Raw genomic sequence first — 25,635 nt, forward strand, 5'->3', positions numbered from 1 at the left:
TATTTATTAACTGAGGGAACACTGTATCCTGGCTATCTTCAAACAACGGGTGAAGATCTACCTCATCGTGTAACACTTAAACTACTTTTTAAATTTGCTTTGTTCAAAAAATAAGTAAAAAACCTCTAAACAGAGTTGTAGGTTGATTTATCTTGAGTTGTAATCTTGCGTACCAGTGTAGATTTAATCATTGATCGAGACTCAAAGCAGTTTTGTACATCGCTCTGGACAAGGACGTCTGCTAAATGTAAATGTATCACGTCGGTCCTTCCGATAATGACTAATCAGCACACAAAGGCTCAGACGGACATCATGTGAACAGTGTGAACGCTGCAATTTTCAGGCCTGTTTATTTAGTCAAAAACAAGGATAAATTAATGAAGATTCTGTGATTCCTGTGATTCTCACACACAGCGTTGACATCAACAGTCAACATTATGTTTTAAATACATAATGCAGTTTTTTTTTAATTGTTAAAAATAAAACATCGAAAATAAAGAGGGGGAAAAAAAAACAGCAGTGCATGATATTACAAGTACAAACTTTCATTTTGATTAATTAGGATGGTGGAATTTACAGTACAAAAAAATATTTTGATACTACAGACATTCCACAACATGACACTGTTCCTTCTTTACTCCTGCTCAAGCTTGTCCATCCTTATCATCTTTCTTTGAAGAATTTCCAGCCTTTTCACTGCTCGACTTGGTGCCTGTGAATTACATGAATGCTGTAAAGTTAACATAACAAAGCCACTATATTTGGAGCACTGGAGATGTGTTTATTACCAGAAAGACCTACGTGGGCTTTTGGGAACATCTCTTTCGCACTTTAATGTACTCTTTTTGAAGCATTCTGCCATCCAAGAGAGCACCTCTCCACAATATTTCACCTTAAGGTCAAAAATAGAGCTGTGTTGGTCAGAGTCATCTTGTGGAGTGGTAGTAGTTACCTTTTTTTATGGAATATTAGAAGTAATATTAAAATTTTACCTCTGCCTCCATAAAGGCCAAACGTTTTTCTTGCTCTTTAAACCGTGCCGCACTTATCAGCAAGCTTTGTACCCTAAATTGTGACCGTAGTAGTGGCATTAATAATAAGGAACTTAAAAAAAGCACATAACTCCAGCAAAAAAAACTGGAGGACTCACTTGGAGGATGTGCTCTTGAGTCTTTCCTCACTGCTCTCTAGGCGGCGTTTCTCCAGTTTGGCAAGGTAATTTTCCTTTTGCACAGACTCCCAGGTCATCAGCTTCTGATCCAACCCTGGTGACAGCTCCCTCTCTGACCATTTAATACAGTATCACATTAAATCCAGCTACTATACAGGGAAATACTGGTAAAGCATTATGGATTAGTTTGAATTAATATTTGGGGTAGCAAGTTAGTCTAAACAGGGGAATAAAGTTTATCAGTTACACCATGAAGAAAAGAGTAGTGGAAGCCAGACTAAAAGAAGAGGTGACCTTCTGTGAACAACAGTATGGTTTTATGCCGAGAAAGAGCAACACAGACGCGTTATATGCTTTGGGAATGTTGATGGAGAAGTATAAAGAAGGTCAGAAGGAGATGCATTGTGTGTTTGTGGATTTAGAGAAAGCGTACTGGAGACAAGGTGAGGGAGGCGAGATTGAGATGGTTTGGACATGTGCAGAGGAGGGACATGGGGTATATCGGTAAGAGAATGCTGACGATGGAGCCACTAGAAAGCAGGAAAAGTGGAAGGCCAAGGAGAAGGTTTATGGATGTGGTAAGGAAAGACATGCAAGTAGTTGGTTTAAAAGAGGACAGTGGGATATGGAGACAGATGATTGGCTGTGGCGACCCCTAACGGGAGACGCCAAAAGGAGAAGAAGTTACCTAGCTAAACAAGTTAGTTTAAAAGACACATGCAAAGTAATAATCCAGTTGAAAATACGGTATTAATATTAATGGATTATTAACATTAATAATTTTTATTTATAATAATTCATATTAACAGTATTAACAAATAATTTCTTGTCGTTCCGCAAGTCCAGCCAATGGTCTATAAAGCGAATGTAGATTTTTTGAGACCTATTTTCTATTCACTGAGCAAAAAGTCTCTCACTAAATATTATTAATAATAATTTCTTGTTTATAGAGCAAAGCAATAAGTGGTGGCTCATTGGCTAAAGCTCTGGTTTACTGATCCGAAGTACAGGGGTTTAAGTCCCAGTGTCTACAAGCTGCCACTCTTGGACCCTTATGCAAGGACCTTAACCCTATGTACTCAAGAGGCGCTATATCATGGTTGGCACTGCGTTTTGATCCTGGCTTCCTAACATTACTGGAATAGTTAGGAACGATAAATTCACTGGGATAATTTCACTGTGCTGTGATACATATGTGACGAGTCAAAGCTGTTTCTTTGTTTTTAAAACTGTAGACTAAGTGTCTGGTAAAACGTGGCCTTGCAGCCTTGAGTATGCAGCAAAATAACACCCATCCTCATATTCAGCATTAATGCACACTTACTCGTGATATTACTTCTGCATTTTATAATGATGAACAATTTTCTCGAACAAAATAAATTACCTATTTTGTGCTTGTAAAAAACTTGGAAGATGACTATAGTGCACCTTAAACTAGTGATTTTATATATTAGTGGTGACTCTGAATATTTCAAGATTTAATACATGGATAGAAGGATCCTGATTTGTCTACCAATCTCAAAATCATCGCAGAGATGCTATGAAATGAGAATCATGCCAGTTTGGTTATATGAGGGTGCTCAGTGTCTGATTTCACATAGAACTACCAGTTTTCTCCCAATAAGTTAATACACAGTCTATTATGGTAATGTTGTAAATAACATATTTAAGTTTCACATCATCCGTGACCGACACAGGAGCATCTTGTTGGCATGTTTTTCATTCTGGAAATAAATTTATGATTTTTAAACATTTTCTTCGATATCTTTGTGTGATGTTCTGTATATAATTTCTTCAAAATATTACGAGGAATCGTTATACAATTCTGATTCTAACCCTAAGTCTAGTCGAGGACCCCCCTATTATATACGTAATTGCAGTTTAATACCACTTCTAACTATGTGAAACTATCCTCTGATCATTAAAGGAAAAGAAAACTATTACTAATAAAACTAAGACTAACCCAGAATCTCAATGTTTTCCTCAGCCTTTCCAAACAGGGACAGAAAGAATTCTGAGATGTGGCTGATAATGATGAAGGGTGGAGCAAGAGCAGGCCGGCTGTGGTACTCCACAATCAGATTGTACCGCTGAAATTTCCAGAAGATATCAGCGTTCCCCTGCACCAGCTGGAACGTATAGCTGTGAGAGGTGCACAACAGAAATGTGAAAGCTGATGCAGCCTGACAATAGATTATTTCACATCATCTGGCATTAAAAGAATAAAAAAATAAAATAAATCACTGAATGGCTCAATGGTTTAGTTGGTATACATTCGATCTTATGAACTTATGTTATTTGATTTAGAACCCTCTCTAACCTGAACATTGCAATAAGCAGATTGAGCAGAAGAACGTTAGTAACCAGTAAATAGATAACCAGCAGCAGGATGACCAGCCAGTTTGCATAGATGTTTGGGCAGGGGGGTAGAGTGCCGTCAATGATCATGTGCAGATCCATGGTACAGTTATCCTGGGGCATTTTAGCCGCTGTGGATGGAGGTGCAGCAGATGAATAACATGCATGATCAACCTGCACTGTGTCTCCATCTTGTGGTAGTTTCTCAACTGATAATACTCTAGCTAAAATATACATTTAATCTTTTTTATTTTAATACTTTCTGGCATATGATAAAGATTCGTTCATGTCAAAAGAGATAAATGAGTAGTCTATTTTTTAGTTGCATCACAAACACCTCACCATCGATCTCCTCGAGAGGAATCTGGCCGAATATGTGCAAGTATGGTCTGTAGAGCACTCTGCGGAACACCCAGTCCAGTCGGGGGTCATTTGGGTGGAGCAGCGCCTGAGTCGCTACTCCATAAGCAATCAGCCACACACTCAGGAAGAACAGGAAGAAGAAAACGTCCTTCATCTGAAAACAATACATGAATCTCCCAAATCAGTAACCAAGCCAATGATAATTGGGTGCTACCACTACTATCAAAAAGAAGAAAACAAAGAACCTTGTTAATTTAGGACTTCTTGTATTTTTTTTGTTGTGGCTGAAAACACTACATCAATGTAAATGTGTAGCACGATTAAAATAAAAAGGTGTGTATTCGAGATTTTACAAGACGTTACATTGATATCATCATCCCTGAGGGTTTCAAATAATTTATCATAATTTAGTCACCATTCTCTCCACGATGATAATCTTGGGCCCAAGCTGCTTGTGGATAGCAAAGATGTGGATGAGCCTTAAAGTATAAACCATGAAGTCCAGAGCCAGGACGGTGCGTCCAGCCTCATATGTTCCTTCCACCATCCTATACACACAGGATGCATTATTGTTTAACTGAAAAGGGTTAAAATGTTTTAATTTCAAAAGTAAAATAAACACAGAACAATGAAAAAACATACACATGCAAAAACACTACTACTATTACTATGAATTGCCGATTAGAGCTGCAAGATTAATTGGGACAGAAAGAAATATGTTGTCAAAGACAGGTTTAATTTAATAAAGGCTGCTTATAGTAGAAGTGCAATAAAAGACAATACCTGCATGAAACCCCAATGACGAAGAGAGAGATGGCTACCATGTCACACTTGTTCCAGTTGTCCTCTACATAGAGCTTAAACTTCTTCAGTATACTCATGTCTTCATCCGAAAAGAAACTCTGGGACACATGGAAGATTGAATGTCATTTTCCAAAATCAATAGTTAGAGAATTTTTTTTCTACTTCTAGTTTTCCCTTCTTCCTCCTCCTTTCCACCTAATCATTAGATGACCATGCAATTTTCTGGCAAAGAAATTAACAAAATTTGCTCATCATTTCACGTCCATGATCACTGTCACTGTAAATGGCTTGCGTACATCTGGTCACTTACTGACTGCCTTCTAGACAGGGATATACTAATTTCGACTCCAGAAAACAACTCTTGACCCTCATCACATCTCTTCTTGTACCATAATAAAGCTAACTACAAAACATCACTGGTACTCCCAGTGAGTTACTTAGAAGCTTCATGTGGCTAGATTAGCCAAATATATCTTCAAAACTGATCATTTTTGAGTTTGCAGCAGTCACTGAGATGCTCATCAACAAAACTGGCCATTGTTAGAGAAGTTGAAGTTGTGTCCCAGCATATCAGTGGTTTTCTGAAGGTACAGTTTTATCTGCTAAGATATAATCCCACATAGCTATCTGCTTGGTCCTTTTCCATGCTCCCTGTAACATCATTGCTTGCACTGGGCAGATGACAGGTTTTCTCCCCTTTCCAGCCTTGGAGTCTAATGTTTCTGCTCACAGTTCTGGCAGAAATCTCATCAAGGATGCTAGACGTTCCTCCCCATGCCAAGATCTTATCAGATACTGTTTGATCAATAATCTGATCGTGTTTCCTGCCTCATTTCTGTTTCCCACACCAGAGACCATTGAGTTGCTTGTTCATTCTGTTGTCATCTCAAGATTGGATTACTGCAATCTTGCTATTGGCAAGACTTCCTACGAGCAACTTCGATACACATCAACTATCCCAGAATGCAGCTACTCCTTCAAGACACAAGGAATATACATCAATCAGTGCTCTAACCCGGTCGTCTAGACATCACAATTTGGCCCTTGTCAAACTCACTCAAATCCTTACACTTGCCCATTTTTTCTGCTTCTAACACATTTTAATAAATCCCACCCACTAACAAGTGCAATGATGAACACTGATAATCAGTGTTGTTCACTTCACCTGCCATAATGATATTATCTCATAATTTTATAATGTTATGTCTGTTTGGTGTATTTATCAGGAGTATTATTTGTATTGGTATAAGGGGTTAAAAAGGGGTTAAAATTACTTTTAAGTGTAAAATCCCCAAATATTTGCTATTTCCATCATTGTACCAGTTTTATCTTGGTGGTATTTTAAGGTCACAGTTTGTGTTTGATCAGGAGAACATGTGCAGAGTCTATAACACACAAATAGAAGTCACTCTTGAAACTTTCGGCAAATGAAAGTGAAACTGTATCATATGAAATGTGTGTCAAATCAGATCATAGCACCAAACCAATCCTGTTGCAGTATGCAAATGCAGGTCGTGCATCACCGCACAACAGACTGGTCACAAAGATTTGAGATCCTTTCCAATTTGCATATTCTTGGAAAGTGAAAATAATTAATTTGTTTCTGTGTCAAAGATAAAAACTGCATTTTAGACCTTAAAGTGCGGAACTTTATCAAGGAATCATGGACTGTTCATTGTTCAGAAGGGCTAATATAACATAACAGGCCTTAGAGGATTCTGATTGGGCACAAACCCTGTTCCACCAGAAGGAGTGGTATTTGAAAAGCGATTTTTACTGTGAAAAAACATCCGTTAGTGACTATTAAATATGTGAGTATTTGGGCCAAAAGCACTAAGCAGTTAGTCCACACCTTCCCTCATTTATGTGATATAGTGATATTGCCTCATTGGCTAACTTACACAATTCCTGATATATTCATTACTATGAATGGGAAGGGATGAGGGATGATAAATGTTTTATGCTACTGTGACTTGTCTAAGTACAGGTTCTATATTTTAAATAGAGTAATTTGACTGACTCCTATTTCATATTCACACCTGTCTGAGCTCCTCCAGCACTAGCGTAAAGACCCAGAAGTAAAGAATGATCTCAGCCGGCGAAGGGCCGTTGGGAGGTGGAGGTCGGAAATCCAGCAGCAGCACATAGGTGAAGAGCACAAGAAAGGCGAAGTACATGATGACATTGCCCAGGAACACAGTGACAGGGGCGCTCCAGAAACGCCTCCAACGTCGCAGGAGGAACTGGCTCCAGGCTGCACCGCAGCTCTGAGCTGCAGCATCACCAGCTGCCTCCACATCACTTTAAAAAACATATACATAGAGACAGAAACGAAACAGATATTAAAGTTTGGAAACATTTGGAAAGCCTTTTGAAAAATCCCCCCAAAAATTTACTAACGCTGGGTCCTCATCAGTCAGTAGCAGGGCTTTCTCAGTTTCCAAGCTGTCCAGCTCTGCAAATTGGTCTCCACCAACTCTATTTTCCAATTCCTCATCACTGAAACACACACACACACACACACACACACACACACACACACACACACACACACACACACACACGACTCTCAATTCTGACTTCAAACCATCATTATTGGTGATTATCTGTGCCATAAGGAATGGCATTGTTTTCTAATGGGTTCCTACCTGAATTTTATCAGATTGGTCCATATAAGAGGTGGACAGAAGAAAGACAAAACCAGTTTAGAGATTGCTGTATCTGTTGTCATGGCTCCCCACCAGATTTTAGTCAGCAATGCCTAAACCATAAGGAGTAATAAAGCAACACAAGTACAATCACAAACCCATGAATATGATATGAAATTCCAATTTATTTGCATACCCTAATTTTTAATAGATTCTACAAAACTCCAAATGCTTCATTATTATGTTACATTATGCATGCACAAATGATGAGCAACTGATTTCATCATTCAATCATTTGTGCGCTCATTGCGTGTCTGAGTGATCTGGCGAATGTCAAAAAGTGTTAGACAGCCAATCGAGAAAATGACTCCTGATGTCTGGTTACCTAATCGGTCTGATCTGCAGTTTTCATAGCACTGCTTGATAAATTATATAACACAGTTCTTGTATTGCATTTTTAATCATTTAAAACTTTTGCAAATGCCCAGTAATGGCAGGTTAGCATTTTTGGAAAGCAAAAAATACTACTGTTCAACATTAAGATTAAAAACAAGATTTTACTGTTCATACAAAATGTAATCAATAATAAATTAAGATCTAATTTATGTAGTGAGTATGATCAATATACATGCTGTTCTGTTTTAAAATTTAGTAACAGATTTCTGCTAAAAGGAAGAAAGAGTAGCTATTAAATTAATTTGATATGACACAGTAGCATATTGGGCTACAGATAGCGTCTTACAGCTTCAGGGTCCTTGGCTCAATCCTGAGCTGGGTTTTAAAAAATACATGATCAAATTGTGTGGCAAAAACATTTACAAACACCCTTATCAGGAGCAACTTAAATTTCTTATTACATCTTATTCAAAGAACTGAGCATCTATTAGGTTTAGAAGCTTGGTAGGATTTGAACTCACAACCTTCAGATCTAAAGCCCAATTCCTTAACCACTAAGCTACCAACACAGTTGCTTCTACAGAGAAACAATGATAAACTTGGAGCAGTTACCTGGACTCCATCATGGGCAAAAAAGGACTTTGCATCTGCCTCTGTGGCCAGGTTCAGCACGGTGGTTTGGTTCCAGCAGGTGGTCTTTCTTACCAGGAGAGCATATGCTCGGTCCTCACTGTTTGAGTAGCACTCTGTGAACAAATCTGCAGCCCGCAGGAAAAGTTAAATCGTTGAAAAAGTGATCATTTTAATACAATACACATTTCAAAAGAATCTATGCGATTAGTCATGCGCTGTTTAACAAATGGAGGCAGATGGTATGAATGACAAATTGGTCCTGGATGTTCAGTAATTTGTAAATGTTGAATGATGGGGTATTTTTATTCAATCTCACCTAAAGCAAACTGCTCATATTTGGCTTCCTTCATGCTCCGAGCATTCTCGGCCTCCGACTCCAAATGAGCCATCTCTTTCAGGATTTTACAGCCAGCGAGAGCTGCAGCCACTGCCTCGGCACCCTGTGACATACATAGACCGAAACCTGTTTCTCAGTGACAGCAGTATTAATAAGCAGATTGCAATATGTACATTATAACCTAAATACACTGTGCCATTTTTAAGAAAAAAGTTTAACATAATATTCACTTCCTCAGAGATATTAATATAATAAAGTTTCATCCGGAAGACTGTAACTGTTTAATATAATGGTTATAAATCTGCTGCACCTTCAATCCAATTTGCCTGAGATAAACCACTTCCAGATAAAATGGGCTTTTTCAAGGATGATGCGATAGAGATGTAAATTGTTTTGGTTTATGAAAATCACCAACCACTCCAAAGGGAGTGTGTCGACTCACCAAGGTCCAGAAGTAGTTGGCCATTTTTTGTCTGTTCTGCAGGACAGCCCAAAGGAAGAGGTCCCTCAAGGGGTGCTCACAATGCTGCTCCAGGTCGATGAGGTCTTTCTGGTTGTGGAAAAGTCGACCCTTGCCTCCCCTCTCCTGGTGATGAAACACACAAAATCAAAGAATCGAAGCAGTGAGTGAAGAGTATTAGGAAACATTCACTGAAAAACCTACAAACATACATCTAACACCTCAAGGACTTCCTTACAGGGACATTTAAAGGTTATATGATAAACATTACCAAAAATAATTGCTTTCAAAGAAATTATAAATATAACTTTAAGCAGCTCACAACCATTATCCTTTTATAACCAATTGTTCTAGAAGTATTGTAGGGAAATTGGTGTTAGCATTAAAAGAACTAAATTAAGGGTTCTAGAGTCTAGAGTCAATAAGGTGCGGTTATCTGGAAGTTGAATCATGTCAACTAGACTTCTATTTTATTAGAAACGTTTCACTACTCATCCGAGCAGCTTTTTAGGATCTAGAAGGTTCTAAAGCCTGTCCTTCTGGGGGAATCCTTATTGCGAGAAACTTTAAGGTAGGATCATTAACCATTTTATAAAGATTAAGTCATGAACCATTCTAAATAATATACTGAGATAGAGCTTTTAAAATTCAGAATGTGGTTGCACATCTTGTGAAATATCATATGAAGACATAATGTGGAAAGTAAATCTAATATGCTCTTATGTGGATTACAAATTACTGTCTCAAAGCAGTTTCTTTATAATTCTCAAATTAGCTACAGATACACAAATCTTACCACTGGGAGTTTCTGGTAAAACCCCCTGCAGGAATCATGCAGATAATCCTTCAGGACCTTGGAGACCTCGAGCAGAGTAAAGCGAGGTCGTCTATCCCCCATGTCTATGTGAGCAGGTCCAGCCGATCGGGCGGAGAGCAGCACCTGCTTCTCATTGTGTTTTTTCAGAAGGAGTTCGTACAGCAGGCTCTTTTCACGCACAGTGCAGTAGAGATCCTGGAGACGGCCGTAAGTCATAAACTCGGACAAGTTCACTCCATTGTCCACAAACAGGCGAACAAAATCAGGCTTGTCATTCACCAAAGCGTCCATCATGACCTCCTCAAGATCATCGGCCTATGAGGAAAAAACAGTGAATACATTCAATTAAAATGACCACTCCATCCTCCAAAATTAGCTTGTAAATCCAATGATAAATTCAAAACTAGATAAATAAATCCAATAAATATTTAATGGCTATGTATAGTTATTTATAGTGATTATTGGTAGCAAACAATTTTGTCACTAATAGAAAACCACGAGTGTCTCACAGTCCATTCTACATCTCCGTTGAAAATCTCGCTCTTTGCAATGTCTACTCGGTTCCAAGCCACTGCCAGTTTCAACTCATCCAAGAAGTCCTGTGCTTCCTGACTCTGACTTTTATTGGCTGAGGAAAAAGTGAACAGAAAACAAAAACAGTTAAACAACTAAATCATTAATATCTCCAAAACTGCAGCTCTTGTGAGATGTTCCAAGGAATCAAAGATCACAGATTAAAAGTGGTCCAAGGAAGGAACAGTGGTGAACCAGCGAAAGGGTGAGCTACTAACTGTAGCTCAAATTGCTAAAGAAGTTAATGCTTGATGAGTGAAGACTGTTTTGCAGAGCTGGAAAGTAACGGAGTACAAATACTTCGTTACTGTACTTAAGTAGATTTTTCTGGTATCAGTACTTTACTTCACTATTTATTTTTCAGACAACTTTTTACTTTTACTCATTACATTTTTACACAAATATCTGTACTTTCTACTTCTTACATTTTCAAAACCGGCTCGTTACTTTAGTATTAATCTATTGATTTGGTGAAATATAAAAATTTTCTTTTCACTGCGCGCTGATTTCAGCCGAACAACCGATTTCCTGTTACTGCGCGTCTTTTTCAATCCGCTGGTGTATAAAGTCCTGACTCTCACTTTTTACGAAGATAAGAATCAGCAGGCAGAAGGCAGTAAGAAGTTTGGGGTTAATGTGGATGAGACAGAGGGAGTCAGTGATGAGAACATGACTGAGATCAGAGACAATCCTGATCATCATCCTCTTTTCTCTGCTTGTGTTCTATATGTGGATCTTCAGCCTGGATACATTCATTAGGTAACAACATTTTTTGTATTAAAATTATATTTTAATTTTAAAAATATTTTAAAAATATTATTTTTTGTATTAATATATTTATATTTGGCTGTCAAAATTAACATTATTTTAAACGGCACTAAATGTTATTAACACGCTATCAATTCAGCGCGCATTTCTGTTTCTACCATTTTTATATTAAATTTTTTTTAAAATAAATAAATAAATATGAAAGAGGCGAAAAAAAACCACAAGCAAAACATACACTTATTCACGACGTCCTTTCTTTACTTAGATATAAAATAAATAAATAAACTCCACCGAAAAATAATTTTAATCAGTAAACTTTTGCTTTATTTTTGCACAAAGTCTCAAATCAAACACCAAATCCGCCATGTTTTACACAATGAATCCTCTAGGTGGCGTTTTGTGGGTTTTTCCCTCATAATGGCGACACGAACATAAATGACTGTCTTTATTGATCATACAGATCAAAAAACAATAAATCATTCAAACCTGTAAAATGTCTATGATTTTATATATATATAAGCTTCTTGACTGGAAGAGGTACAGTTTCTCCGGTATCACCTCATTAACTGTCCGTGTGAAAACATAGCAAAGGCTTCTGCACTATTTGCACGATTGCTACTTTTTGCACTTCTGGTAGATGCCAAACTGCATTTCGTTGCTGTGAACCTGTATTGTGCAATAACAAAGTTCTTTCTTTCTTTCTTTCTTTCTTTCTTTCTTTCTTTCTTTCTTTCTATCTATCTATCTATCTATCTATCTATCTATCTATCTATCTATCTATCTATCTATCTATCTATCTAATATTAATATGATGTGAGGTCCAGTTAACAGCTAAAACAGGTAGAAGTAATAACTACTTTTTACTTAAGTACATGTCAGAGCCAAGACTTCTTTACTTTCACTTAAGTAAAAAAGTATAATCAGTACTTCAACTTTTACCCGAGTATTTTAAAACATGAGTATCTGTACTTCTACTTAAGTAAAGGATGTGTGTACTTTTGCCACATCTGCTGTTTTGGCAGCAGAAGGGGGACCAACACAATATTAGGCAGGCAGACAAAATGTTATGCCTTATTGGTGTAGACGATAATAACATGCTGGGAATACAAACCTTTAACTAGGGCTTTGAGGATAACAGTGTCTAGAGCAGAAGTCTCCTGTTCGGGGTCATGCACCGTCAAAAGGTGGAGATTTTCCAAAATTCTCATAATCTAGCAGAAAAAAAACAGGAAAATTGAGGGATGAAATGTAGCACTAATGTTTTACGATGGAATACAGCATTTGTTTGTGCTTTGTTGTTGCATTTAGCTCTTACTAATTTGATCCAGGAAGCCATTGCTGCACTTTGGCCATTAGGAAATGTGTCGATCAGAAGTTCTTGGATCATGTCAGTATTCCAACAAGCCTGGTTGATCAGTGTAACCAAAATGTCTGCTACACCACCCGAGCCAGCCAGGATCAGCCATGGAGTTGAATTCTGAATTGTTTTGTACATCCTCTGCATTTAAAAGGGAGGCAAAATTACTATTAATCATGACCATGCATACAAATCATCTTATTCTTTGAGTTTAAAATTTGTATATAATTAGAGACCTGTAATATTCTCGGTTCTCCATGGACAAGCAGACACAAGACAGGAATTTCAAAGCTGCCGGGTCCTGAGAAGATAAAGATTAAAAGGATTAGAGGTTGAGACTACTGAGATTAATAATAAAAGATACCGGAATTGGCACAAATAAGGATCTCAGTGAACTAAAGACAAATATCCAAGCACCTCCATGTCCAGTCCGCTGTAAGGAAATGTGTTTTAGCAATTTGACACGCATGTTGCTGGTAGCACCAGGATTCTTGGGGTCCTCTTCTACCAAGATGAAATGAGAGTGGTTGCAGTCCAGAGAGTACACAGCTCCATGGGGAAGATCTTCTGAGGGATAGGACGCTGGCTGATCAGGCTTGGGATTTAAGAACAGATTGTTTATATGCTTGTTAAAAAAAAAAAAAAAAAAAAAAAAGAACAAATATAAAAATACATCTTTCTGATGTTTTTGTTAGATATACAGATATAGAGCCTTTGAAATGTTTGGAAACACTTAGTCTTTTACCATTTTTGAGACATTACTATGTTCCTTTTTTGAAATGCAACAAACTAGGTAAGAGGCAAAAACACACAAGAATTAGACAGAGAATGAGTGGAAGATCATTATTTAGAGCCCAAATGTGATATTTTTGGCTGTAACAAAATAACTCATTTGAGAGAAAACAGGAGAGAAGATGTTAGCAGACTGCCTCACCTCCACAGTCAAACGTAAAGTTGGAAGCTTAATGGTTTGGGGTTGTTTTGGAGCAGGGAATGTTTGAGACATATTTCAAGTGAAAGGACCCAACATGGCAACCATTCCATACTTCAAAACCATGCAATTTCATCTGGACTGCGGCTCATTGGAAGCAAATGTCCAAGTTCTGTAAGTGTTATTTAGAGAGCAAACAGTCAGCTGGAGTGATATCTATCATGGTGTGGCCTGCCCAGTCACCACACCTGAATCTGAACTGGATGAACTGGATCACAAGGTCAGAAAGAGTCTCCAACTAGTGAAAAACACCTCTATCAAGTTTTATGAGAGGCCTGGCAAAGTATTTCAACTGAATGTTTTTGAAGAAAAACTGCGTGAGTTCTCAAGAGTGTGTACAACAGTTTTTCATGCTAAGGAAGGATTTTTCAAAAAAAATAAAATTCAACATCTGTACACCTATAATCAAAAGGAACATGCAATTATTTCCAAACTTTTGATAGGCACTGTGTTTTGTTATAAGGACACATTAACTTTTATGTAAAGAGTCTCCAGTTTAAGCAGTCAGTTAGTATTTTAAGAGAAAGAAAAGAGAAGATGGTGAGAAAACGAATGTTCCATATAATGTCTTTGATAAAATTTTAATTGTAATCCTTGATATGTTTCTGCAATAAAAGGAATAAAACACTTTGGGGTATGTTTTGGGATCTTATTTGAAAAAAAAAACAAAGATAAACTTCTGGGCACTGACTATTTTCCACACACTTTTGTGTTTTGCCCCAAACATAATGGACAAAATTTTTGGCACATTTTCCTTCAATTTATATGAATCGAATAAGGAGATGCTGTAGGGTGTCACAACCTTGGTAGAAAGCAGCATTTCTCTGTTTTGAATCTTGGTCCAGGGAGCGATTCCAATGGCCACCACACGCACCTTTGAAGAAGTACTGGCCAATGAGTGATCTCTAACTGCTTGGCCCAGATGCTTTGTGATGCCAAACCGCAAGCCGCTGGTCAGGATCCATGCTCCTGGTGAGGGTTATAATCAGTGACAGCCATGAAGGCCAAACATATTTGACATGCCTAATTAGTGTTTGCTTGTGTAAGATTAGTTTCCTGACCTGTACTCTGTGCAGCTTTGACTAAACCTTTCCTCACTGTGTCCCTGAGCCAGGGTTTCATCTGGGCCTGTTCATCTCCACCCACCAGCCCCACCACCAGGTGTGGAGAAGCAAGGCCCCACTGCTCAGTCAGCAGCTGGTAGAGTAGCTCAGGCTCTGTGTCACTGCTAACCCTAGCAAACTGGACTGACAAAAAGAGCATGTGAGTAATGAACAAATCGAATAAACTAGCAAACTTTTATGTGACAGTAAATAGGCTCTAATAACCGGATTCTTACGACTTTACACAGCTTGAACCAAAAATAGAGCCTTTGTATAACTGTTCATGTTTGTGTATGAATAATTCAAGTTTCAAAAACACAAAATGCACATGATTAAAAATAATTGGTTTATAAAGAATTTTCCCCTGGTAAGTGTATCCTAAAATGGTATATTATGCCAACAGTATACCAACACATTTCGTTTGTGGAAAATTTCCCAAATGTCAATATTTTTATATTGTATTTAGTTATAGCATACCTTGCCCCTGGTTTTGTTGGTCCCGATAAATTCAATGTCCCCCAAACGACCGGCTGTCCAGTGGGCTTTATTCCGCTTCTCTTTAGCTTTATGGCTGGAGCCTTCATTAGTTTCAACATCTTCAGAAAAACACTGGCATCCTATAATGTTTCTGTATGTATGAAACCCACAGACACACATACATTTAATCAAAAGTTACAAAATATAAAAAATATATCAAACATTGTTAGTTTTATTAATAATGATCAGGAAGTTACCCTTCTTCATCTGGTTCAAGTACTGTCTCTCCACAGTTTGGACACTTCTTTCCAGTAGGCATTAACACCTGTGTACACATACTAGGGATGGTAAGATTGACAGATGCGATCGATTTACATTGGTGCATCGGCAAATATATATATATTGTATCGCGATGCTTTGTGTATATATATATATATGATTTATTTCTGTGTAATTATTGGTAAATGTGCTATACTTTTATTATTTAGAAAGTGACCAATAATTTGTGATCAATATTTTATATGCTGACTGATTTCTCTTTTCGAAACAGTGTCTCGAGCACGTTCTCTCAGCACCACTGCTGAATATGACGTATCACAACGCCACAGAGACCGAGGCGTGTCCTGAGAGTCACATAGAATATAGATTAACCTGGCAGAGGTAGAGCTGCATCTTCCTGGAGACAGAACAGGAAAAGAACATCTGTTTTTCTTTCTTTTTTTTTTTCTTCCTTTTTTGCACTACAAAGGCCTGTTTGTGAAAGGACCATGCGTTAAGTAACTAAAGCAGCAAATGTATAATTTGCTTTATGTCTGAACCAAAGAAATAAAAGTGAACTATCTGTACCATATTAAATTTCATAGCATCATATTTTTCCCATTGCATCGTATTGTATTGAATCGTATTGTGTAAAATCAAATCGAATTCGTATCTCACTGCATCGTAATAGGGGTGAATCGCATCGTATCGGTAGCTGCTTCGTATGTATCTTTTATGTATTGTATTGATGACTATTCTTCTAGGTGCTAATCACATCAGCCTCAGCTATGGTGATGCACATCCCTCATACACATATAGAAAATTAATTTATACATTCATTATATGTACATAATGACACACTCATTGTGCAGCTTTTTAGGAAATCCTGTACAGTGCCAGATCTGAAGCACTGTCCACTGTCCACTAGTACAAGTGTTTCTAATAAAGTGAACAGCCAGTACATAAGCATGTGTCTAGAATTCTCTTCATGCAAAGCAGGCCCTATTTCCATTTCCATTCTTTGCACATGCAAACATGCTGCTTTTCTGTTGGTGGAGTCACAGGTGACTGCGTGGACATTTTCCCTGCTGAAGGAAACCAAGGCAGTAGAGAATTGGAAAGAAGAAAATTTTAAATGAAACAGTGTCTGGAGTTTAATCCCTAGATTTAAACAGTGAAATTATAGATCTGGCAGATAAAACAAAATCACTGTATTCAAATTATATTTTAAATATGCAAATACAGTTTTATTTTATTGAAAAGAAATAGATTTTGTAATTTATGGATATAATTAGTATCCCATTAGAAAGCAAATTTGCATTATGCATTTCCATTAAAACAAGTAGTTATATAGAACATTTGGCACTTTATTAAAGACAAGATTTATGTTTTGTCCATTCTGTAGACCACTTCTGAGATACACTGCACAAATATACACACTTTCATTCCCACACTGTGATCATGTAAGAAATTTCAAAAACCCTATCTCTTTAGGTTCTCACAATATAGACGTACAATGAGATACCGTATTACTGTAAATCATAGCACGGCAAATCAGTTCTGTCAGTGTACAAGTTTAAAAGTGGAAAGTGGCTCTCAGGAAGCCCCTGTTGAATGTAAAATGCTACAGGCGTACAAATATGTGTGTGTTTCCATAGTGACAGGTGGAGGTCATAATTTGACTATAGGGACTAAGGCAGGATGTGTGTATGAGAAACTTCATACGCCATAAACCATGCAAAAGTCATCATTTGCATCAGAAATCACAGATCATAATTACGTTAGACGTCATAAATCTAGTGGCTCTGTAATTTCCTTGGAGCTGTTGTTAGAATGGAAGTTATTATGCACAGTCTTTGTACACTGTATAAACTAAACGCTGTTAATAAAAAACATGAAAATCCAGCACATCACTCAAGGATTTTTTTATTTTTTTTATCTACCTTGAAGAATTCTATTTTTTTTTATACAAGCTTTTATACAAGCAACAAATTCTAACAAAATGTTGAAAGGATCAGTTTTAAAATTAAAGTCTTTCCTGAGATCCACTTTACAACTTTAAAAAGAGTTTTTCAGAAGTTGAAAAAAACATATTCTCTATATAAACAGAATAAGCTTACCATAGGAGTGCCCTGGGGCTCGGACATCTTGCTTTGCCTCTTTGTTCTCGGTTCTTCACCTGCAGTGTTTTAGCTCTCACCCGAGTACTGAGCTTTGAACACAATCCATTCAAACCAGGAAATGAAGCTCAGGTGTGTTTTTACTAAAGATGACCAGCCCCCCAGCTGCTGCAAAAAAGACATACGCCCTTACCTGTCGAAAGTTCTTGGCACACCTACATCCTAGAGCTCAATGATTGAAGTGATATCATGAAATCATCACATTTTAAATAGCAGCTACGAAATATGTTTATATGATGAATGTTTGCATGTGATTTTTTTTTTATGGGTTTGCAATATTGAAAACCTTTTCTTTTATTCCAATCACTGTACTGCTTTATACAGTATCAGACTGTAATCTCACTCATTCCCAGTAAAACATCGTAATATCAGCCGTTCTGATATGCTGTGTTGGTTTTTTGTATACATAGTAGGAAATACACACCTGTTGAAGCTAAAAAGCTCAGCGTACTAGTCAAGATTGTTAATAATATAAGGGAAAAATTATAAAAAAGTTATGCAAATTATATTTGCATAACACGGAAATCCAACATGAAAAGTTAAATTTTTGTACTATAAATACACAAAAAAAGTCAGCGTTTGCTATTTTTTCTATATATATATATCTGGGTGAGATAATTTCCTTAAAAGTAATATCTGTATTTTTAGCGTTAGTATGCATTTTGATCATAACTGCTTTTGAAACATCCCATTGCACATTTAGTCCCCTTTTGCTGTTATAATAACCTGTACTCTTCTTTGAAGATGTTTCACTAGATTTAGTTCTCATTCAGCAACAATGGTGTTTGTAAAGTTAATTACTAATGTAGAAGATGTGAAGAGACCTGGGGTGCAATCCTTGTTCACATTCATCCCAAAGCAATAATTTGCAGCAGCATGTTCAATAGGGTTTTGTTCAGAGCTCTAAAGGAGGCCACGTAAGATCTTCCACTCCAACCCATGAGAAGCATATCTTCATGGAGCTGACTTTGTGCATAGGATCATTGTCAAGCTAGAAAAAGGTCTCCTGGAATGCTGAGGATGGAGCCGCAAGGGAAGGCGGAAAAGAGGAAGGCCAAGGAGGAGGTTTACGGATGTGTTGAGGGAAGACATGCAGGTAGTTGGTTTGAAAGAGGCAGATGTAGAGGACGGAGATAAATGATCCGCAGGGAGAAGCCGAAAGAAGAAGAAGAAGTTCAAATAAAGGGAAGATATAATGCTACCATGTCCGAAAACAATTGCATTTCCAACTACGTGATAACAGTTTGAGACAAAAACATTTATGGCTGGAAGGTTGGGTGTCCCAATACTTTTATCCATATAGTGTAATTATGATTGAATTATGGATCCCAAACATTTTCAGAGTTACATAATATTTATGTTTTCAGCTTTAAAAGAACAAAAGATAAACATACCACCCAACAGATTTTTTTGTTTTTGTGAACCAATATAAACACATTTAATTATTATTATTATTATTACTTTTATTATTATTACTTTTTTTAATAATAATAAAAGTAATAATCATATAGCTGCCATGGGTAAAATTATTCTGTTTAACCTTGAATAAAGATTGACTGCGTCTGTGCAATTTTCTTCATCTTCTTGAAGCAGTAACACAATTAAGGCCATCATTAACATACAGAGAAAACAGAGCACCACAATGACATCATCATGACAAATGCTTACCAGTAACACTGAAGTCTCTACGTCCTACTTACCCTCTACATGTGCCAGTTTCTTACACAGTTTTCCAGCTATATGTGATTCTTTCCCAAACCACAAAGTTTTAATGACTTCGTCATTAGCATTTAATGACTTTGTCATTAGCAGACCCAATTGTGCACCTCCATAAAGATTTACATGGACTAGAGTGGAAGATTTAAATTCAATCTTGAGTGGCCTGTTTTCGAGCTCTGGCCTCAACTCTACTGAACATCGTTGGGATAAATTGGAATGATTTGGAACGCTGACTGCACCCCAGGCACCCCAGGCATGAACCTTCTTATCCGAGGTCCAACATCATAAACACTGAGCTACACCTTACACCCTACACCTCACACTCTTCTTTAGGTCATTATTAGATCAAATGTTGACTCAAAGGGGAATTGGATATTTAAAAAAACACATTATGGTAAAAAAAAAACATCACCCCAAAACATTCAGCATAATGTGTGAAGGTCTCGTGAGACCAATTCCTAAAGGTAGGCTTGGTGCAAAAAACACAAGAACATCATCCCCTCAGGGTGGTAGAAACATCATACTTTGATATTTGCCTTTCTTTAGCAACAACTTGGGCTTTTTCTCAAGGTGAAGGGAATCATGAATAACTCAAATCATTTCTATTACTCAATCTTTTCACTTCTGATAGTAAGCTGATGATGCTTTCAGGAAGACAATGACTCAGAACATACATCCAAATCAACAAAGAAACGGCTTAACCGAAAGAGGATCAGTGTTTATGCGTGATGAAAACCAGACCTGAAAATAACTCATTCAATTTGAAGGAGCTTGGATATTTTTGCAAGAAAAGGTCAAGGTGTGCCATGCTGATAATCTCTTTATCTGTCAAGGCTGAGTGGTGTGCACACTTACACAACAAGGATATTAAATTTATTTATTTATTAATTTTCTTTAATGTCTTTTCACTTAATTCTAATAATTTTAATTTCATATTACAGGTGCAAAAAAAGTACCTACATGATTTGTCTTGGTTTCTTTTTTTACACCACAAAATCCTGCCATTCTAACAAGGGCGTGTAGACTTTTGCTAAATGGACTGATTAATTGTAGCTCACCTGTGCAGACTCTCAGTAAACAACAGGCCACCCATGCTGCCATGTGCCAGCTGCAAGCTTATTGTATGCTATAGTTCTTTGACAGAATATATGAATAGGGACGCAATCATTTGTTGTCTTTATAGACTTCCTGTATAACATCCATTTTATAATAGCAACATCATCACCTCGAGTGTATCTCACCTGAAAAACAGACTTCATTCATTTTATTCATAATAGAACATAGAAAACATATGAAAAGTTCAAACTGAGGATATGTACAATTTTAAGAAAAAAATAAGGTACGGCTGCAACACGTCTTAAAAGATTTGGGACTGGCCAAAAAAAGTTAAAATTAATGCTTCCTTTCAAAAAAGTATTTTTGAGGGAAGGCCTTAGACATTTGAACAAGTCAATTCTAATTGCATACTGCATCTATTACACTTGCATGACTTTGTAGTAGAAAAGTTCGGGTGCTGAGACCTTTACCATTTGAAAACATTTGGCACATCATGAAAAGAAAAATACAACAAAGGACACCCAGAACTGTTGAGCAGCTAGAATCCTGTATCAGACACATATGGGACAACATTCCTCCTTTAGCAACTGGTCTCCATAGTTTCCAGATGTATACAGACATAAGATGTGATGTCTTTTTTAAAACCTGTTGCAGCCCTTAAATTCAAAATGACCTCTGATTTTCCTTAAAATGGTATAAATTCTCAGTTTAAACGTTTTTGTTGTGAATAAAATAAGGATTTATGAGATTTGCAAATCATTGCATTTTATTTTTATTTACATTTTGCACATTGTCCTAACTTTTTTGTGTTCCAAAAACAAATGATACCTCTTGCAGACTGTAACCTGATATAATGCATAAAATGCCTACATCTATAAATGAACAGTTTGTATTTAATGAATACATGCATTCACTTATATACATAATTATAAATCAATCAATCACTCAAACAACATATGCATACATTTATAATCAATAGGGCAATCAATCAGGTCGTTAATATATACCTACATAATTAATCAATCAATCAGTTGACTAATACATACATATATTATATGGACAAAAGTTTGTGGACCCCTGACTATAAGACCGATATGTGACTTTTAAACATCCAATTCCACCTTTAATCCCCATTTGCTCTTATAATATTCTCCACTCTTCTGGGAAGATGTTTCACTAAATTTTGGAGTATCTTTGTAGAGTTTTTTGCTCATTCAGCCACAAGTAAAACCAGGTACTGTTGTAGGTGAGGTGACAAGAAGTGCAGTCAGTGCTCCAATTAATCCAAATGGTGTTGTTTAGTAGGGTTGAGGTCATAGCAGGCCACTCAATATCTTTCAGTCCAACCCATGTAAGGCCTATTTTTAGGGAGTTCGCTTTGGGGCATCGTTATGCTGGAACAGGTTTGGGTCTCTTAGTTAAAGCAAAGGGAAAATATAATGCTAGCCCAAACTTTTTGTCGTTAAAGTTTGGGCAAGAACCACATCAGGTGTCCCGAAACTTTCGTCTATACATACAGAATTATAAATAAATAAACAAATCTTGAAATAATTCAATAAGACTGTAATTCGTCTTGGTTGCCACAAGAGGGCAGTGCGCGACAGAACACTCCATGAAACTGTTAATACTTGGCAAATAAAATCCTGCTGAAAATAAATCAAACAAACAAATACATGAATAAATAAATAGTTTTAGCATTTGCATGACTTTAATACACATTACAGCCTATATGTCAGTTTCAATGTTTAGGCATGATGTAGATACCGGCGTGTCTGAGTGATTGTGAAGATTTAAAATCAGAGATGATCAGACGTGTTAAATCCGACTGATTCAGATTGTCTTAAGATCATTATTTGTAACATTAACACTCTAACAATAAAAAGAAATAAAGTTTGATTGCTTTATCCACAATTAGGACAACGTTCTGTCTTGATCAGTCATGTTCTTCATTGCGTTACATGTGGGTGCAGTTTTAATGAAGGTCCAGGTTTAGTTTGGTTCATTTTCAGCAGCAGAAGCAAAAAATGCAATGGAAAAAATAAATAAATAAAGAAGAAGCATATTTGATCTATTGATTTGATAATATTTTGGCCTATAATAAAGCAGTTATCTGTATTTTTGTCTGCATTTTTAGGAAGTGAACTAAAATTAAATGCATTTATAAACAGATTAAAATTCTGATGATATGTTTATTTTATTTTTCCTTTTATTTTTTTATCAATTTCCAAAATTGATTTTTTTTTCTGACACATGTGTAAAAACCTTCTTCTCTCTACCCTTTATGTGTGTGTCTGATGTTCATTGTTTACATTAAATTGGACTTTCTGGAGTAACTTTAAACAGGCCTGAGCTCCATGTTCTTATCTTTTACAATGTATTATACAGTTTTTTCTAAAAAATAAAACTAAAAAAGTCTCCAAGATGATCTTTAAACTATAAATGGCTTATACGTGCTGCACTCGAACTCTTATTTCACCTGTCAGAGTAAATGTTGAAGTATGTCTGGTTAATAACAGGATCTATTTGGACTACAGTGCGGCAGGATGCGGTTCCAGATGTAGATCCCCAAAATGTCCTTTCAGAGTTTTCAGGATTGTGCTTAGAGCTTACAAGAACACATACAGACATTCATGAAAAAATATAGGAACTGCTTTAAGGCTTAAAAATGATTTTTTTTTATACTTTAAAGGGGATTGAAAGGGGTTTCATAAACTTCTGATGATGCAAAATAAAAGGTAGACAACAACAACTATCATTACTGTCAATAATAATAATAATAATAATAATAATAATAATAATAATAATAATAATAATAATAATAATAATAATAATATAAATTATAAGGAACAAACATATGGTACTAAACTTACATTCACAATTTATAACTTTTTATTATCTCTTGTAAAGCTGAATTAGGACATTGTCCATTGTTAAAAGCGCTATAAAACGGAATTGAACTGAATTTAATTAATATTAATATTAGTATTAATAGTAGTATAAAATGGTATATTGTTATTATTGTTGATGTTATTTCCATAATTAATATTTCTACATTTATCTTATTATTAATTAATATCTTATATCATTCAGTAGAACATCAGGTTTGTAATGTAAAAACTTCTGCGGTTTTTTTGTTTAGTAATTGTAATTTACGATTACGATTTTATTTGTAGCTGCAATATATGTATATAATTATTTTGTAATAGTTGTAAATTATCCACACATCAGATCTCAGATCTTTTACAGTGCGTAAAATGTCCACAACAGGACAGGTTGTTTTTTTTTTTTTTTTATGTAGTTGACCAATGAATAGCAATTATATTGTTTTTAAAAAAGGAAGAAAGAAAAATTATAGAAAAAAATAACACGCATTTGCAATCAATTGTGGCTTTTCTCTCCTTCTTTTTTTCAGCTCAGCATCCAGGCGCAATCTCTCCACACGACTTTATGGCTTTTGTGCGTATTTACATACAACTCGAATAAACACGTGAAAGACGCATTGTGTTTCCTCACTATCCTTTTCTGCGCAAAAGAGGGCGGGGTTTATTGCAATGGGCGGGGCGTAAAGAGAGAGCCAATCCCCTGTGAGCGCTTTGTACACACCGGGCCTTCAAGCGTTCAGAGCAGAAATATAAATTGGACGTGAACAAAAAACGTTCCTCAGCCCAAACACCGGTTCCGTTTCCGAGTCTAGAAGTTAAGCGCATCATGACGAACGTTGACATCCAGAACCTGTGGGAGCGACACGCCGCACGAAGGACGTACCCTCACCTCGCCCGCACCAGGGTCTGCCGCAACCTCTTCGGACCCGTGGACCACGAAGAGCTGGGCTGCGAAATGCAACGGAGACTCCAGGAAATCGCGGAACGGGACCAGACCCGCTGGAACTTTAACTTCGAGGACAACGTGCCGTTGCCTGGAAATTACGAGTGGGAGGAAATGTCCGTGAGCGCCGTGCCGTCCTTCTACAAGGAGTCCGTGCGTAACGGGAAAGCGCGCACTGGGAACGCCAAAGACGCCGCTGAATCCAACATGGAGACTGGATGTAAAAATGAAGCTCAGAGTTCATTCCAAGCGCCGACTTCCTCTGTAGAAGTGAACCAGGAGAACCGCTCTGGAGCTCTGAACGCTCAGGAACTGGTAACTCCTGTGTGCCGGAGAAGATCAGGGAATCCAGAGCCTTCAAGACAGAATACTACGCACATTACAGGTAAGATCTATGTACCAAAAAAAAGTACTAGAAGCATCTTAGATGTTAGATTATTCCTAAATTCCTCATCTTATACATCAACCCACATCTTATACATCAATACAATTCTTCTTCTTCTTCTTCTTCTTCTTCTTCTTCTTCTTCTTCTTCTTCTTCTTATTATTATTATTATTATTATTATTATTTCCTCCAAAACCAATCTTTTGCTTTGTTTCTGTCTAGACTTTTTCCCCAAGAGAAAACGAAGTTTGGACACGAAGCAGACAGAGCGCTCGAGCTCGTCCATCCCTGCTGAAGTTACTCCACGCAAAAGAATCAGATGGTAAAGTGTTTTTATCAGAACATCTTCCTAGATTTGTGCATTCACCAGTTTGCATGTGCATCTAACCAGCAGTTAAACAACAGCAGTTCACTGATCCATAATTTGGTGATGTTTTTTGTCTGTAATCTGAAGCCTTCATCACTCTGAGAAGATGAATTTCTACATGATTTGTTTCAAGTCTTCTCGTTCGAGCTTTCAAGATATTCAACTCGTTCAAATCTCTAATCCATGTTGTTTTTTTCTTTTCTTTTTTAGATGCGTTGCACTGAGAAGTCCTGTGTTTTATCTGCTGAGCGGATGATGGACACATCAAGGACGAAATGAAGCCTTTTTTCAATCTAATATTATTATAATTATTATTATTATTATTTCAGTTCCTTTTTTTTTTTTTCTCTGATCAATGTAGCAATAACAGAACAGACTTGGTTGCAGTGTTACAACGTCTGAAACGTGCAATTATTTCATTATTATTATTATTATTATTATTATTATTATTATTATTGTTACTGTGGTTTTTTTAATGTTATTATTATTATAATTATTATTATTATTATTTTTTACTTCTTGTTGTGTAAGTTGATTTTTTTGTAGTCTGCATTGTTCTTTATATAATTCATCATCTGAAATGTTGCTC

At 36.7% G+C, this 25,635-nt stretch overlaps 2 protein-coding genes across 2 annotated transcripts in view; one reads left to right on the forward strand and one right to left on the reverse strand.

Moving 5' to 3' along the window:
• Window positions 1-315: 315 nt before the first annotated feature.
• trpm5 (transient receptor potential cation channel, subfamily M, member 5) lies at window positions 316-17,788 on the reverse strand. Its single transcript, XM_083549878.1, has 26 exons — window positions 17,635-17,788; window positions 15,514-15,581; window positions 15,257-15,407; window positions 14,738-14,918; window positions 14,479-14,645; window positions 13,103-13,280; window positions 12,922-12,986; window positions 12,644-12,826; window positions 12,440-12,539; window positions 10,497-10,615; window positions 9,967-10,302; window positions 9,153-9,296; window positions 8,690-8,813; window positions 8,353-8,498; window positions 7,345-7,457; window positions 7,097-7,195; window positions 6,736-6,997; window positions 4,676-4,794; window positions 4,308-4,440; window positions 3,872-4,046; window positions 3,492-3,660; window positions 3,135-3,313; window positions 1,151-1,283; window positions 993-1,065; window positions 802-892; window positions 316-712 (listed from the first exon to the last, which is right to left on the reverse strand). The coding sequence occupies exons 1-26, from the start codon at window positions 17,659-17,661 to the stop codon at window positions 645-647; spliced, it is 3,603 nt and encodes a 1,200-aa protein (XP_083406004.1). The 5' UTR covers window positions 17,662-17,788; the 3' UTR covers window positions 316-644.
• Window positions 17,789-24,067: 6,279 nt separating this feature from the next.
• Window positions 24,068-25,635, forward strand: part of cdkn1ca (cyclin dependent kinase inhibitor 1Ca) — a 1,815-nt gene continuing 247 nt past the window's right edge. The window contains exons 1-3 of the mRNA XM_083550080.1: window positions 24,068-24,679; window positions 24,902-25,001; window positions 25,257-25,635. The exon at window positions 25,257-25,635 is cut by the window's right edge and continues 247 nt beyond it. Of these exons, the coding sequence (XP_083406206.1) occupies window positions 24,178-24,679; window positions 24,902-25,001; window position 25,257 (603 nt within the window). The 5' untranslated portion in view covers window positions 24,068-24,177 and the 3' untranslated portion in view covers window positions 25,258-25,635. The remainder of the gene's footprint in view (window positions 24,680-24,901; window positions 25,002-25,256) is intronic.

Source organism: Silurus aristotelis (assembly GCF_946808225.1).
Source record: "Silurus aristotelis genome assembly, chromosome: 9".
NCBI classification, from domain to species: domain Eukaryota; kingdom Metazoa; phylum Chordata; class Actinopteri; order Siluriformes; family Siluridae; genus Silurus; species Silurus aristotelis.

Excerpts from the sequence above, each read along its gene's own strand:
- trpm5 (XM_083549878.1), bottom strand. The coding sequence starts at position 17,661 with ATGTCCGAGCCCCAGGGCACTCCTATG. Across the intron at positions 12,827-12,921 it reads GAGAACCGAGAATATTACAG|AGGATGTACAAAACAATTCA; the intron begins GTCTCTAATTAT and ends TTTTAAATGCAG. Across the intron at positions 6,998-7,096 it reads CTGACTGATGAGGACCCAGC|TGATGTGGAGGCAGCTGGTG; the intron begins GTTAGTAAATTT and ends TGTTTTTTAAAG.